We start from the raw sequence: 17,044 nt of genomic DNA, 5'->3' as shown, positions 1-17,044 counted from the left end.
TGAATGGCTGTAAGGAGAGGAAGTCAGATCAGTTGACTGAATAATTGCAGTTAACATGGCTTTCTTCGTTTGAGTTTTCTTGGGGGTAAAAACTCAGTCTAATTTCTACAGGTTGTAATCTCGGATGTTAGGATTTTAAAGTTCATCACACTTTCACATGTGAAGCAGTAGGTGGCGCCAGAGGAACAAAATTACATTTAAAAAAATCCAACCAGGGTTTAATGGCTTTGAGCAGATGATGTACTACATATTGAACAACAAACTCAAGTATGTGTGTAGAGACTTGAGGTGGAAGTTTAACAGCAACTTTTACATTTTCATCTGATTTTTTTGTAATGTAACATTTTTGCTAAATTTCTCATGTTTCTTGTAACATCCTAATTAATAGTTAAGACAAAATTCAGTGATTTGCGAATATCAATCTATATTTCATTCACGACAGCAAAGAAAACAAATGGTTAAACAGAAAAAACAGTTTTAGGAAAAGTTAAGTATTTGATGGCAACAACATGTCTCTAAAAAGTTGGTATGAATCCATGTTTACCACTGTGTAACATCCCTTCTTTTTAGCCACACAGTCTAAACATCTGGCACTGAGGAGGCCACTTGCTGGATTTTTGGGTTGTTTGATTCAAGATTCAACTGCTCAGTAGTCCTGGGTTGTCTTTGTCATATATGATGAGCCACATGTTTTCAGTCAGCCCAGTTCTGCACCCGGACTCTCCCACTACATAGTGATGCTGTTGTAATAGCTACAGTGTGTGGTGCAGCATTGTCCTGTTGAAAAAGACATCTGAATGAGATCACCTGTCAGTCTAGAACCTGTACCTTTCCAGATGTGTGTTACCCATTCCATAAGCATTAATGCAACCTCCATTCCACCACAGATGCAGACTTTAAAACTGGGTGCCGATAATAACCTAGATGGGCCCTCTCTTTAGTCTGGATGTACAACATTCATGGTTTCCAAAAAGAATCTCTAATTCTGATTCCTCTGACCACAGAACACTTTCCCACTTTGCCTCAGTCCATTTAAATGGGCTTTGGTCCACAGAAAACTGCAGCGTTTCTGGATCATGTTCACATATGGGTTCTTTACATGACTGAGCTTTAACCTACATGTATGTACAGTGAAGTGTTGACAAGCCTGTGCAGGGACTCCCATTACAGTCATGCCTGTTTTAATGGTCGAAGATCAGTATTGACTTCTAGTCTTGTTCAGAATCCACTAATCCTATTATTTACTCTAGATGATGAGATACTCAATGTCTCCTCAATTTTATGTTGAGAAACATCAGTCTGAAATTGTACAATATGAAGATACAGTTTTTCACAGATTGGTGATCTTCTCCTCATCTTTATTTCTGAGACTCTACTTCTCCAAGATGCCTCTTCCTTTTTTTTTTTTTTTTACATCCACTCATGTCACTGACCTTTTGGTAACTGACTTAATTAGTTGGAAATTATTCCTGTTTCTTGTTTCTTTTTAGCACCACTTACTTTTCCAGCCTTTTGCCTGACTTTTTTTAAGACATCTTCCTGCCATCAAATTCAAGCTTCCTTGTTTCTTCTTAAAATGGTAGATTTTCTCAATTTAAGCTTTTAATGTGTCTCCTATGTTAATGAATGAAATGAATACATTTAGGTTTATGGGTTTTGCAAATCAATGCATTCTTTTTTTATTTACATTTTTCATGACATCCCAACTTCTATAGCATTGTGGTTGTACTTAAAACAACTGAATGAAGCTGTACGAACCTTAACATTTCAGACTGCGTGGCACTACTGGTTCTACAGATTAGAATATCTAAGTGATTCAGAGATATGTAGGAGGAACCACATGACTGAACCACAAACGTGTGTTATTTCTAGCCTGTTCAGTTGTGTCATAATGTAACGGCCTAAACACGAGTACAGCATGGTAATACACAAAGGAGTACAGTGATAACCACTGAGGCGAATGGAGGTCAAGAGGAAACTCAGGAAAAAGTTTTCACTTGTGGAATAATTTTGCTCACGGCCACGGCAGGGGTGCAAAAGTAATTTTCATATGGAAGTTCATGTGCATATTGAAATCTAGAATCGACTGTTAATAATTTATTTGACAGCTGTGGATGTGAATATTTATAAATTGCACATATTGGTTGTTCTGTGATGTACTGATGAGAGGAAATGCAGTTTAAAAGCAGGTGCAGTGTTAGTGCATAGCCACAGATGCTGTCCTACGGCTCGCGGACGCCCATTTTACATGCAATTTAAATAACATTTGAAAACATCTTCTAAAAATGGTCCCACTTCAGGTATGGTGATGCATCAGGACGTGGTGCATCAAAGCCACATAGGGTGTCCATGTCTGTGTCTCCTTCAGTGTGTCCCAACTGTGTGAATACAAATAAATAATTCCCTTAATGAATGTGAGTGGACCATTGATGACCACGCCTTTTGGTCCAGGAATGACTGATACAACAAAAAGTAGACTGTCTTATCCTTACTACCTGAACATTAGTATTAAAGCAGACTTTAAATTGATGTCAAACTGAAATGTCAAAGTTTTATGAGTTTTTCTATTTAGGTTTCTTTCTACTGGACACGTATTTAGACACTGTTTGTACTTTTAATGCAGAGTGAACACAACAAACACTCAGATTAGATCCTATTTACAACATTAATCAATGTGGCACCAGTGAAGATGAATGTGAAAGTGTCTGGTAGTGTCAGCTGTGATGTATTGTGTGTATCATGTTCAGCAAAAGTAAAGTGAGGTGGTTTTTGACCACACTATTTATAGGTCAGTAAGTCAAATATAATGATGACAGAGGAGATTCCTGGAGATAATGTTTCTGTTCAGCGAGCCATTAATCGACTACTGAAACAGAAGATCAGTAATTGATTCAAATGATAACCATTGAATCAATAATGGATTAGGAATTTTCCAAAAGCTTACTTGTCCAAAAATAACTGCTGCTGGTGGAAAACAATGGATGATGTTACACAAACACACAGGACAGAGGCTGATACAGGTAAGCAGTTTGACAGAAAACAGTCAGCTCACCAGGCCATGAAAACTGATCTTCCTATTTGGATTTTTCTACACGCTATGTGGTCATCAGCACCAGAGCATGCACTGTCTGACTGACTGGGGGGAGTCTGAGTGGGTAATCCATGTGTAAACGCAGAGAACGTCCTGTGAGGTGCTGATTTGACACAGCAGCAGCAGCAACAGCAGCAGATGGCTGTTGTTTAGAGCTGTGGCGTAACTGGGCTCAGGTGTGTGCCCCAAAGCAGACGCTTCCTACCGACTCCAAATACCCATGGAATAACAGGCAGTGGGGGTGAAAATGCAGGGAGAACTGATTGTAGGTGATAGCCCTGTCTGAAACCAACACATTTCCACGTTAGGGTCTTGATGCAGGCGTATGTTTTTATGTAATAAAGTTGAACTGCAGTGTGTGTTGAAATAATTTCTCCATAGATGTAAATATTGATGTCATCTGTGGGTTGGTGTGTGGGTTACATGATGATCACAGCAGATAATTACAAAACCAGGCCAAACATTTATTTATTTATAAGAATATCCATCACTCCCTCCTAAAATCTGAGTGATCTACCTTCTCAGCCAATAAACTCCCCAAGAATTAAATGTATTTTCTGTAAAACCAAAGACAAAGGTGTGAGGCTGAGGAGCACTAATGAAAAAATGTTCCCTCTATTTTTGAAGGACACTTAGGATTTCAAGCCATCAGTGTAAGCCTACACATTAGCATCAGCACACACTGAGCAAAGAACATAATATTTCTACTCTTAGCTTTGTTTCTCTGCAATTCCGTTTTGAAGGAACTCGAGCTGCTGTTTTGTCGGTGCAATCTATAAGTGTTATGCAATGTCTGGAAATACATTCATGAAAATAATACATTTGTGGGTGGACTGTAAAATGGTTTAGGCATGGATATTGTGTAGAAACAATACATTATGTAATATATATTGGTGATAAAATACTGTAAAAAATCTCGTTCGGGATCATTTGAAGATGAGTGACATTAGACTTGAAGTGTGGGTGGGTGGGAGTGTGTGCTGGTGCGAATTGAGTAAATGCTAGAGGATCACAGGTCTTTAGCTGTCTGCACGCAGGAGCTCCCATATGGAGATGTAGTTGTATGATAATGCTACCTTTGGAGTTGTTGCGAAATATCTCGAGGGCTTTTCTGGTATTTCATTATGAAAGTCAGCTGGTCAGTTTATTGTTATGCACAATTCACCTCTATAGCAATACAGATGGTTCATTTATCATCCTGAGAGAAAATATATTCAAGCAGTGCTATGATTTGTGGTGAAACTGATTATTTTTGTGTTACAATTTGAGCTTAATGTTCAAGACATAATGGTTGAACATAAACAGCTGATGTGGCAGCTGGAACATCTGTGCATATACTGTGCACATATGCTTTCCCTCCAGGTATATGAATAAGCATCACCTACCAGGCTGTTATCAAGGATGCATGACTCTTTCTTTCTTTCTTTCTTTCTTTCTTTCTTTCTTTCTTTCTTTCTTTCTTTCTTTCTTTCTTTCATGCTACTTGTGAGAAGTTTTATGACATATCAGTTTCAACATATTGTAGGAGGAGAAGGATGTATATTTTTCTTAAGCGACATCTTTGCATCTTCAGGTCATGAGTCGGTAATTGTCCTTTTAGTATCTAGTTGGATAATTCCAGCATAATTTTCCCACAAATTACGCACGGAAACGCATCATTTTCAGAATCTTTCTAGTCTTGCCCGGTTAATTCCAATTCCTGTTTTTTTTTTGTTTTGTTTGTTTGTTTGTTTGTTTGTTTTTTGCTCGGTTTGGGTTTGAACTCCTGATAACCGTGTCTTAGTATTAAAAAATAAATAAATAAAAAATAAATATGAATAAAGCCCAGCCTTACATCAGCAGCTGGACTCCCTCCACTCCCTATCTCTGTGCAAGCCAAGCCCACTCCCTCCTCATCGCTCTAACCAATGAGTTTGAGTGGAAAATATCGGGCAGCGTGTATGAGAGCGGATTAAACAAGTGTGTTGAGGAGTAAAGAGGGTCTGCAGGTAGGGAGTGAGTTTTTCCTCCGTTTAACGTGGTCGACAGCAGAGTTTATTGTTTGTGATGGAAGGATGGAGCGCGGTTGCATGTTTGTGATCAGCTGCAGATTGTCTTATTAGAAGTGAGTAATGGCAGTCAATAACAAACGATGTGATCAACTGTTTTTACTTCCGCGGCTTGACTTGTGTAATTAGAAAACACCAGAAAAGGTCGTAATTTTACCTCCTTGAATGTTGGAGAGTAACAGATTTATAGTCGAGTTCATTTATTCAGGAGCGTTTATTGCGTCGCCTTCATTAACTTTGATTCCACAGCTTTTTTTTTCTTTTAAGAAGACGTGTTGCTTTTACCCCGAGGTATATGCATCAGAAGTTTTTTTTAAAAATATTATTATTATTATTATTATTATTAAGAAAAGAGAAATACAGGAAGCCACGTTGCGTAAATGTGGCAGTGTTGGGTGCTTTTTGGAGTGAAGTTTGGCTCCAGTGTTTACTGGTGCCAGGTCTGATGGAAGACAACGGGCGCTGTCTGTGGTGCTGAACACACAAAGAAACGTGGACTTGTCTCCCAGTAATCTGTCATTTAGGGAAACTGATACTGCTGGAGCGTTTCCAACCCCACCCTCAGGCTTTAATCTCGTTGGATATGGCACAGCAGGGTCACAATCAGGGTCTTGCTCAAGGACACCTCAGCAGGGTGTAGTTTAAAGTGATAGATTTTTAATCAGCTGCTCTCACAAAACATCTTCTCTCATTTATCAGATGCGTTAAGTGTGTGTTTTAACTGCATTTTGTGGACAGCACTTCTATGAACAGAAGAAGCAACTGATTTTTTATTTTTATTTTATTTTTTTTATACTTAATCTTTCCTGATCTAGAGTCTTAAAAGCGCACCCCCACCACCTTCATGTCCTGTCTGTCGTCTTCTCCGAGGTAAGGTGATATTTCTCACAAGTGGATAGTTCTGACAGACAGTAATAACAGCGTGGGTTTGGTCTCCTGGGATTCAACAGGAATCTTTTCTTTTTGTGACATCTGTACCAAGTCAGAAGAGCCTGTCTCCTGTGAGTGTTCCACGTCTTTGCTGAGCTGCCTCCACCCGACCACTTCCTCTCCCACCTCTCTGAGCTACAAACAGCCTCCCTACACACTGCTCCGCTGGTTGGCAGTTCCTCTTGTCCTGAGCCAGGATGAATGATGTTCAGGAGGCCACCTCCCCTGCGACCAGCCTTAGTGGTCCAGCTACCTGTGTCTCCAAAGTAGAGTTGCGTGTGTCTTGCAAATCTCTGCTCGACCGAGACACATTGAACAAGTCAGATCCATGTGTGATCCTCATGGTGCAGACCAATGGACAATGGACAGAGGTAAGGCTCTTTTTGTCTTCAGTACCACACACTGCATACTCAGCAGGATCCTCAGCAGGATAGCATGAGGTCAATATTGCCTCAATCAGCAATTCTATAAGCAGCAGCATGTAGCTTTTAAATATTAACCCACCGTCTTTTATTAATCTCCCTATGTGAATCATTAACAGTTATTTAATAACATATGATGCATTGATCTGTGTGCACTAGGGATGAGCAGTGAGCCATGGCTTTTGCATTTGGGGAAATTAGTGCTGTCAAAATTTTGAAATTTCAACTGATGATTAACTGTCATAGAAATAATTGTGAGCAAGGAATTCTCTTTCACTTTATCCCAGTAGTGTACAATAATAAATCCTAACAATAGTTTTTTTTTCTTTTTTTCTACACATACAGTACATCTAATGAAGAAAAACACCATTGAATACTGGGACACATGATTAAAAATTGTGTGACTTTTAGGCTGTGTAAACAAAAAGATGCAAACATATAAGCTATTACTGTAAGAAATCACTATAAATGACACATAACTGACTTTATACCGATAGACATTCAACTCTCAAACAGTCATAGTGATGGAAATATAACATTTCTGTTTATTCCAGCTACTTTTTTACAGTCAGTTTGAGGTGTTTGTCAATTATGGAATAATTGTGACAGGCTAAGTGGAAATACTAGGTATAACTGCATTTGTTGTTTCATTTTTAACTGTAGGATATGAAAATACAATTAATGCACATTAAAACAGATGCTTCTCAGTATCAGGCTATCATGCTATTAGAGCTAACGCCGACTCTTCTAAGGAAACTCTGCTTCACGTATTGAAGGTCTAATAGGAAAACAAAGTGATTTAATAATAAACTGCCTCACCAAACTAGTTAAGATAAGAAAAAAAAAAAAAAAAAATCAAGTGCAATAGTTTCCAACCATACTGCACTCCTTCTCTTGTTGTCTTTAGATGTAATTGTATATTGTATGGGAAAAACCCACTATTTACACTGTTCCATATTTGTATTCAGCTCCACCCCTACATATGTTAAGAGTCTAACCCTCCCCTTCAGCTGTCCAATATGAAATATATTCCTCAGACTTGAAGTAAAATTGCCTGAGTATTTTCAAGATGCTGACATTTTCGTGAAAGCACTGGTGATGTGAGAAATATCACACATAAAAAAAATTTCTCTGTCTAACACTAGCCATCCCAAATGTATATTGTCACGCAAGATCACTGACAGTGAAGTGCAACCAGTGAAAAAAATCTGTTAATGGTTTGATGAACAAGCAGCTGCTTTTCTCTCTTTTGGATCATGGCACAAGAGCAGCTGTCTGATTTGGAACTGTACAAATGTTAAATTCTCTGAGAAAGACCTCATCATTGTGTTTTAAAAATGCTCATGTGTGCTGTTATTCCTGGCCTACGTGGACGATTATTAGAGAGGCAATATGCAACATGATGAGTTGTATTCGAGGTGAAAATGTTTACTTTGTTAGATTGGTCCCAAACTGATTTGAGGCGTAGGCAGAAGGTCTCTCATTTCCCTCTTAATCAAGTCATTTAGTTCATGAGGCGAAGCCAAAACACAGGTCTCCATTAAGTAGAGGGTATATTAAAACATTACAGTGGATGTGTAATTGTATAGACTTTTTTCCGACTGCCCATAATTGCACAAAATACTCTTTCCAAGGATCTGGGAGATAATACTCAGTGTAACGGTGCCAAATGCAGACCACTTGGGAGCCATTTGTTGAAAATGTTCACTGTGATGTTTGGACTGTATGAATGTGGAATCTCGAGATGCTATTTTGAGGGAGTGATGATGACTGTTGAACACAGTTATTTTTTTTTCTTTGTGCTTTTTATATGAGGTTGTTTGTACCATGAATGAATGAGTCAATGAATGAATCTCTATCTATCTATCTATCTATCTATCTATCTATCTATCTATCTATCTATCTATCTATCTATCTATCTATCTATCTATCTATCTATCTATCTATCTATCTATCTATCTATCTATACAGCTATACATCTATACATCTATCTATACATCTATACATCTATACATCTATTGATACATCTATCGATACATCTATACATCTATCTATCTACACCTTTAACAAATCATGATGAACAAAACACAACTGTTTGCATCATCAAATGCAAATACAACAGGATTCATTAACCTGTCAGTTGTATGCATAAACAGAATAAAGCAAAAAATTGTAACCATAGAACTCCAATAATAACGATCAGTTTATCTATCCATCCATCATCCATCCATCATCCATTCATAGAAACACTGATTATTTTGTGACATTATTATTTTTACAACAAAGCAAGATATAAAAGTACTAAAATCATAAACAAATAACCCGTTTCATGCTAGCAGGTTAACTTAGGCCCAATCCCAGTTCACCCCTTGGCCCCCCTTTTTACCCCTTCCCCTTGGCCCTTGCACTTGGCACTACCCTTTGAAACTGAGTTGCGAGGGGTAGTGGTTGAAACATTGCCCTATGAAATTAGACAACCCTTCGAGACCTGTTATGTCATCAGCAGTCATTGATGCCACTATAAACAGATGCGACAACTTTGTTTCCGAAAAAATTCCCCATGCCGTCAGCAGCTGTAACCATCTCTGTTGCATGGGCTTTGGCCATCTTTTTGCAGAAATACAGTCTATAACACATTGAAACGACACTAAACGCTCAATCAAATGATTAAGTTGTTTTACGAATCAAATACATACATTTGTGTGTTTCTTTCATCACACTGCTGCACTTTTTTGCTGTGTTTATCTCCATCTTGCCGATGATTTGAACAGAATTATGGGAGATTTCTCATACCCCTCTGTTTGTAGTGTGGTCCTGAAAAATCTCTGTTTTGAGGGACAAACATTCCTCCCCCTTTGCCCTTCCCCTCCGATTCATCAAGAATTGGAACACCCCTACCCCTTTACGTGAACGTGCAAAATGGAGGGGTAAGGGTAAGGGGGAGGGCCAAGGGGTGAATTAGGATTGGGCCTTAGTCTACAGTTTAGCAAATTATAGTGACCAAAACAAAACTATATGTTTGCATCAACAAATGCAAATACAAAAGGATTCATTAGCCTGTCAGTTGTATGTGTGAACAGAATAAAGCATGCAAAAATAGTAACTATAGAACTGCAGTAATAAAGATCAGTTTATTTATCTTTCCATCCATTCATCCATACTTTGAGTCTTGACAGCCATGACAGTAAACACAATTGTCCAGTCTTCTGCCATAAACTCCCTCTGCACTGGGAGGAACCATTGCTGTGCAAATTGCTTACTTACGTCAACGAGTGAGTGAGTAGCTGAGCCCACTCATATCACCAACACCCTCTTTCTCTTCTCTGAGCTCATACAGAACAGCCTCAATGACTTTCAAGTACCATTAGCTGAGCTGCATTTATGTTGGTATTACTTTTTATCACCACCTGTTCATCTCTGAGGATGAAAACGGAAGCAGGTTGGGGGTGACTTGACATTTTCTCCCATTTTATCGTTTCTTTCTGAAAACCGGATCCCGAAGCCTGCCCATTATAACAATTTCAATCAAAACGTGATCTTTGTGTTGATGTCTAACATAGGTGACAGAGGCTTGTTGTGATTGAACTACATGAATAATAGCTCGCATAGCTGGCAGAGCTGATCAGAGAAAACCGTAATTTTCCATGTCAGGGATCTCTCTGTAGGTCTGGCTCCCCACCAACAACAAACAGGCATCAGAGAATTCGGCACAACCTATTCTCTGTAGCTCTGATTAGCTTTCATCAACAAACAGACTCATCTCATCTCATCTGGCTCATCTCAAATCTGTCCGTCCAGATGGCACCAAGAGAGGAGGAGAAGGCAAGAAAAGACAGTTGAGGAAATGGGGATGAATGGGGCTGATCAAGCCAAGTCCGAGCTTTTGTTTCTTTGTGATTCTTGCCATTGTGAAAAAGAAACAAATAAACGAGGCTCTGTTGTTATGTTGCAACATTATTATTTTCAACTGCAAAACCTATTAAGATTATTCGACTAAAAAGAGACAAATACTCTGATTGTCTTATATCAACAGTTTCAGGAAATGATGATAGAACAAAGCAAACACACATATTTGCTGCAACGAATTCACAAATAATTGGATGAAAATTGGTTTAAAGTTGTGATTGATGTGCATGGAAACCCACATGAACATAAATACATACCCTTAAACCCTGGTTTTACACTTAACATGGTCATTAGGGGATTTATTTTCCTTATACACTGATATAGAGGGACATGAGTGAAAACAATACCCTTTTCTACATTGGCATGCAGCCTAATCTGTGTTAAATCAGCCATTTTGCAATACACAAATACAGTACAAATAGACAAAATATCGTGCATGAAATAGATTAAAGGAGGGTTTAATTAAATTCATATCCTTCTATATAGATGGAAACTTTTTACAGCATCAATAGTTTATAGTTTTTTTTTTATAGTTAGTGTGAGGTCAAATTGATATAAAGTATTTCTGATTCATTGCTTATATCTTTTGAAGAAACACTTCTCTGCTGATAGGTGGATGATAATTTCTCATTCCTGGGGTGCAGCAGGTCACTGAGGGCTATGATGAAGATAAAAGGGATATAAATCAGGTGTTATAGCTTCGTCAGTAATACCTATGGATGATTTTTGAGTGACATGTTAAATAGCCCTTTATGCCTCAATCATTAAAACCCTAAATCAGGAAATATCTTTGTAAGGTGGGTGTTTCATCACTCTATAGACACTCACAGACTGCAAATCTATGACAAGCTGTCATGTAGGATAATGTGTGCAAACACCTTATTAGGACACATTTCACACAACACGCACTTCGTTTTCTGTTCTTTTTTTTTTCACATTTAACATTAACACTTTTTTTTTTTTTTTTTTTTTACATGTAAGATATTAAATTATAGATCCATGTCAGATTATGCGTTTTTATGGGTCTGTCTGTATTTAATCTGTAAATTTCAAACACTAAATCTCTACAAAAAGTAAAAAGAAAAGCCTTACATATGAACAAAAAACACTGCATACACTGTATATTCTCTGTATCTGACCTTCTAAAGATATATGTGTTATGCTCTATAACGATTTGTCCTTGTGACAAATTGGATGGGAAAGAAATGGTCATGGAGCTGTGAAAGCTAAATCCTACATCTTGAGCAGATGGGGCCTCAGAGCGCTCAGCTTTTACTTGTCAGGCAGTCAAAGACAAGCATAGATGTGTTTTGCACGTTGAAATTAAATGTCAGAGAACTCCAATCTTCTCTCATCCTCGTGACTGATACATAACATTATTTGCTTTACATTCTGGTGTTATTTAAAATGACTAGGAAGGCAATATAAGCTGTGTTTTATCCTCAAAAGACTTATATGTATATATTATGTGTGGATATTTTAATACTGAGTAGGATGCAATCTGTGAAAGTGATCTCTATTGTCTACTATGACTGTAATCACACATTTGGTGAAATATAATGAAAGTATGACTGTTGAAGTATATCATAAAAAAGTGTGAAGGCTTGAAATCTTGGTGATTGTGTCCTCTTTCAGCTGGACAGGACAGAGGTGATCAAGAGCAACCTGCATCCAGTCTTTGGTAAAGTTTTCTCTTTGGACTACTACTTTGAGGAAGTTCAGAAGCTGAGATTTGAAGTCTATGACATCCATGGCACTCACAGCATCGGGACCCGCGATGACGATTTCCTGGGTGGGGTGGAGTGTACTCTTGGTCAGGTAGGTTCAGTATTTAAGTAAATGGAAGGAAAAATGTGATGTATGCTTGGCCTCCGTGAAGAAGAGCAGTCTGCATCTTGTTGCTGCCATATTTATGTGCTTATATGGACAATACATAGACCGTGAATAGAAGTGATGCCACTCCCACTCATTATTTCAAGAAAAAAAAGTATTACAGTCAACAGCAAGAGGCAAATAATTTTTTGTTCTTTAATTACTATCAAATACACTTATAATGTTTGTCAATTCAAGAGAAAAAAATCTCAATTTGTTAAGTTAACAGAGCGTGAAACACATTTGTGTGAAACTGCTGAGTGAACTGCATCTCTCATCTGTTGTGATACATGCTATGAGCACCAAGGGCATTGTTGTCTTTGTACATTTCCTTCTGTTCTCAGCTCAGGACACATACTGGAGAGACAAAGGATATCATTAGTGACACATGTTTGGGGTGTGTAGTCTTATACTCCATGATTCAAAGACAAGCAATAACTATTTGCCTCCTCACACTGACTACTATACATGGTTTTCCAAAACTATGGCCCCGTCATGGTCCACTGGAAGACTCAGGACATATTGCATCTTTCTCGATAAGAGCTGAGGAAGAACAAGGGATTAAACTCACCAAGCTAACACTAGTGCTGACTTGCAGAAAAAAATACATGGCTGAAACGGTTATGTTAAATATGGCCAAGTATTTTCAGCTGCTTAATAAATGTTATCACATAGAGTGGGTGTTGTAATAGTAATATTAACATCATGCAATGTATAAGCACATATTTAAGTACTAGCTGATCTATGGTTGTTGCAGATAAACCACATTAAAAATTAATGACAGCTTCCTTTGGCTGTCTTGTATAACTTCTAAGCACAGCCACAAGAGAGCTGTATGTCTGACTAAAATGTTTTATTCAATAAATAGAAACTCCAAAAATCGGAGTCAGCAGCCAAATGACACCAATCTGTCACTTAGTAATCATAACTTTAGACATTAACACAGTTTAAATGGGTGACTTATATGGAAATTCACCCCCTGTATAGTTGTCATGAAATGGGAAATTGGCAAGATAGGTTAAAACTGAGTTTTGTATCAGGCTGTAAACATTTATTTTTTTTTAATCTTTTAACATGGAGGTCTATAGGGACCAAACATGGACTGTAAATAAGAAGAGGAGGGGGGCTAATGTAATGTCAGTGGTGGTTGGGCTGCTGTTTTTAAGCCTAGATGATGTGTGGAGCCACAGTATATAGGCTATTTGGAGCTAGAACTGACCGTGTTTGGAAAAAAGGGTGGAACTGTGGGAAAGCCCGAGGTCTTGGGCAAGTCAGTGGTAAATGTTAGCTCAATGTCCCAGTAAATCGGTTCTTCAAGCATTCTTCAACAAAACAATTCAATGATTAGATGGTTAGTATAACATATTAACCATAACTACAGTCAAGATATAGGAAAAAATACATTTTATTTAGTAAATAAAAGCTCAGACCTTAAAAGAGAACAAGCTGTCAGTGATGTCTGTCAATAAAACCTCAACACAACAGACATTAGAGCTTACTATTTGCATAATTAACAGAGCAATAAGATGGGCCCTCAGAACACTTGAATTAAACCAGAATAACTCCTGTGGAAAAATATAGCATACTATGATACTTCTATTCTACTTAGTTCAAACTAAGTCTATGGGAGCCAGGCATTTTTGGAACCAGCACATAGTGACCGTTGATGGTATTTCAGCTGAAGATATTTCCAGATTTGCTTCACTTTGGAGTCAAGGTCTTTGCCACTCCAAAGAGACTCACTTTTGGAGCCCATCTCAAGTGGCCATTTAATGAACTGCAAGTTTTGGAGGCTGATCAGCTGATGAGCAGACTCAGTTTCAAAGTTAATGGTTGTCTATGTTGCACACTGTTGGCACTGTGGAGGAACAGAAGGGAGATATTTAGAAACTGAGAGCATTTCATCACGTGCCTTGGATTTTCCCAGAAACTCTACATTGAAGTCAGTGTGCAGGCTGTTATAGGCAGCTGAGAAATTTGCCAGTAAGAGCACTGCAAGAACATTGGATTTACAATAAATTTCTTTATATTTTTTTCCACAGATCATCGTTAAACTCTTATATTTGTCTGTGATGCTACATGTACCTGATTCTGTGTGTGCTCTATCAAAAAGCAGCCAAAAACTTATGACTCATATGATGACTCAGATCTCTACTGTTTACTGCTGAAGGCTGAAGGCCACATGTGCTTATCTTACTTTTTGCAGATTGTCGCACAGAAGAAGATGGTGAAGCCTTTGTTGCTGAAGTATGGGAAATATGCCGGAAAATCCACCATCACTGTAGGTTCATTTATTGTTTTCCTTTATGAAATAGTTTTGAATGCTGGACATGAACAAAGTGAGAGTAAGCAGCTTGTGAACTGAGTGTTCAGCAAAACAACATATGGCAACTTGATTTCTTTAACTTTTTTTTTTTTTTTTTTTTTTTTACTTCAGTGGCAGATTTCTGTACATCCTAAACAGTGGCAGCTGGCCAAATAGTCATGTTGCTGTGAATCATACTCTATTTTACCTGTGATGTGAAATAGAGCAGATTAGATAGAAAGAGTGTGTGGAGCAGATTAATCGTCTGCTTTATGTTCACTCTACTGTCCTGAAGGCATCTGTCTCTTACTAGATGACTTGACAACCCAATGAAAAATTAAAGACAGAAAAAATCTGATATGCTGCCAATGAAAGTGGGTGTGTCCAGGGTGCATAGAGCTGAAGCCTGAGGCAAATTGTGAAGCCTCTGTTGGAGCACAGCCTCAGGTCACCTGATCACCACAGCTTCATGGGTCTATGGACTCACTGACTGGCCCTATGCAAACAGAAAGTGTACATATTCACACAGAAATTAACAAAATGCAAGGAAAAACAACATAAATATTTTTTGTCTAAAATATTTTTAGATCACACAGGTTTGTTTGTTTGTTTGTTTGTTTTTTTGTTATAATAAATATATTAAAAACAATTTTTAGTGGTAACTTCCACATTAATTTTTCTGTGCATTTAACTTTTCTTTAGTGATTTGCCACAGTTTATTACATTATATAATGTTATCCTCTGGATTTCACAGTGAAATCAGATATTTTCCTATATTAAATTTACTGACAATGTAGATGTTCAATTGTGTTTAGAATATATTCAAAAGTTATTATATCAAAAGAGAGAAAACTGAAGATAAAGTCAATTTTTCAACAAAGTATATCATTAAGTAAAAACAGTCGTCTACAGTCACTGTCATTTCTCAAACTACATGGGATTTAATGGTGAGTCAATGACAGTGTTTCCATGTTCATTATGGAACATCTGAACGTCCAAATGGGTCACATCTGATGACAATGAAAAGATGACAAACTGCAATTATTTACATATATTAATAGGATTAGTGATTCAACAGTTATTAAACCTTTTGAATCAGTAGATGCTCGTGGTATTTAGGTCTTTGAGGATTAAAAAGCTTTTCTTTTCTGAGTTATGTTTTGGTGGCTATACCCCTTATAGACCTGCTGCTACTGATGCTAAAGCTACAATTTTTGCAACACTGATTTTATTACGTGAAGATGCAACACTAATCACTAATTAACATCGCAGCTGCTGTATGTTACTGTTTATGCATCATATACAGACTGTATATACACACAACCCTACAGAACATCACAACAAGTCATGCATGCACAAGAAAAATACATATGTTAGATGTGAAAGACATGTACATACATTTGTTTTATGAATTAGAGATATAATATGACCCATTATTAGAGAAATAAAATTAAGAAACACACTTCTAAGTATTTATTTGTGCTGCTATAGATCTTAGGACACCCATAAACCTGTCTTTTTTTCTAAGCCCAGACATAACCATACCATCTATGTGCCTCAGTTCATCCAAACCGTAACATTAAGCCTAGTGCTCTACTGAAAGGGCAACATGTTCCCCAAAATGTGTTCACTCCCCACGTCTGAATCTGACAAGAGAAATGTAAGAGCAAGCGTTGACACACACACACCTTCTTGCAAACATTTTATAAAGACTTCCCCTAGTTCCTGTCAGAACGAGCTGTCTGATAAAAAGCACAGGTTTTGTACTTTCCCACTCATCACTGTCAGGCCTCGTCAAGCCCTGGCCGTGTTCGCCGGTATCTACCGTACCAACAGTCTGATGTTGATTTTACACCAAGAGTCAAACATAGAGATGAGAAAGAACAAACTATTCTCAAAGTGAGCCAGACAGTCAAATATGAGCTGCTGAGTTTGGTCTCCACATCTTTTTTCAAGGAATTAAAAGTGTAAACAAATATCACCTTTAAGAGAAAAACTGCTATCACACTTTTTAGTGAATGCATAAAAAGTTTAAAAAAAAAAATATAGCAGCTGAAACAATAACCCTGTAGTTTTCTGCTTATGTGGCTCTCCACTCAATAGTTTTATGTATAGCAGTTGTGTGTTAAGTAAAAGGCACTTCAACAGATAAAATATGTTAAATTCTTATCACAGAGAGGCTGCTGCAAAAGTGGAGGTCAATGGTGTAAAAACAGTGTATAAATACTTAGTGTTATGCAGATTTCAAGTACGTTTAAAGCTAAAATAAGGCCTATATATAGATAGATACCTCAGTGTTAAATATAGTGGTGGCTGGTGCTAAACATGAGTAGTTCAGTAGTTATACATTTGTGTGTACAGTCAAAAATGCATGTTTTGTCAGCTGATAATGCATGTGTGTTAACATGCCATATGCCTATGGTTTTGATCTTTGATTAACTCTGCCTGAATTTTAGTATTTTTGTGAAAA

The 17,044-nt window shown here is 37.6% G+C and overlaps 1 protein-coding gene across 4 annotated transcripts in view; it reads left to right on the top strand.

Moving 5' to 3' along the window:
- Positions 1 to 4,956: 4,956 nt before the first annotated feature.
- The window catches only part of cpne7 (copine VII), a 43,346-nt gene continuing 31,258 nt past the window's right edge, over positions 4,957 to 17,044 (top strand). The window contains exons 1-5 of one of the 4 annotated variants that reach the window (XM_030125767.1): positions 4,957 to 5,079; positions 5,955 to 6,009; positions 6,126 to 6,440; positions 12,033 to 12,215; positions 14,476 to 14,550. In XM_030125767.1, coding sequence (XP_029981627.1) covers positions 6,267 to 6,440; positions 12,033 to 12,215; positions 14,476 to 14,550 — 432 coding nt within the window. In that variant the 5' untranslated portion in view covers positions 4,957 to 5,079; positions 5,955 to 6,009; positions 6,126 to 6,266. The other 3 variants (XM_030125739.1, XM_030125758.1, XM_030125747.1) reach the window with 3 other exon arrangements.

Source organism: Sphaeramia orbicularis, chromosome 3, assembly GCF_902148855.1.
Source record: "Sphaeramia orbicularis chromosome 3, fSphaOr1.1, whole genome shotgun sequence".
NCBI classification, from domain to species: Eukaryota; Metazoa; Chordata; class Actinopteri; order Kurtiformes; family Apogonidae; genus Sphaeramia; species Sphaeramia orbicularis.
This window is presented reverse-complemented; position numbering and strand designations above follow the sequence as displayed.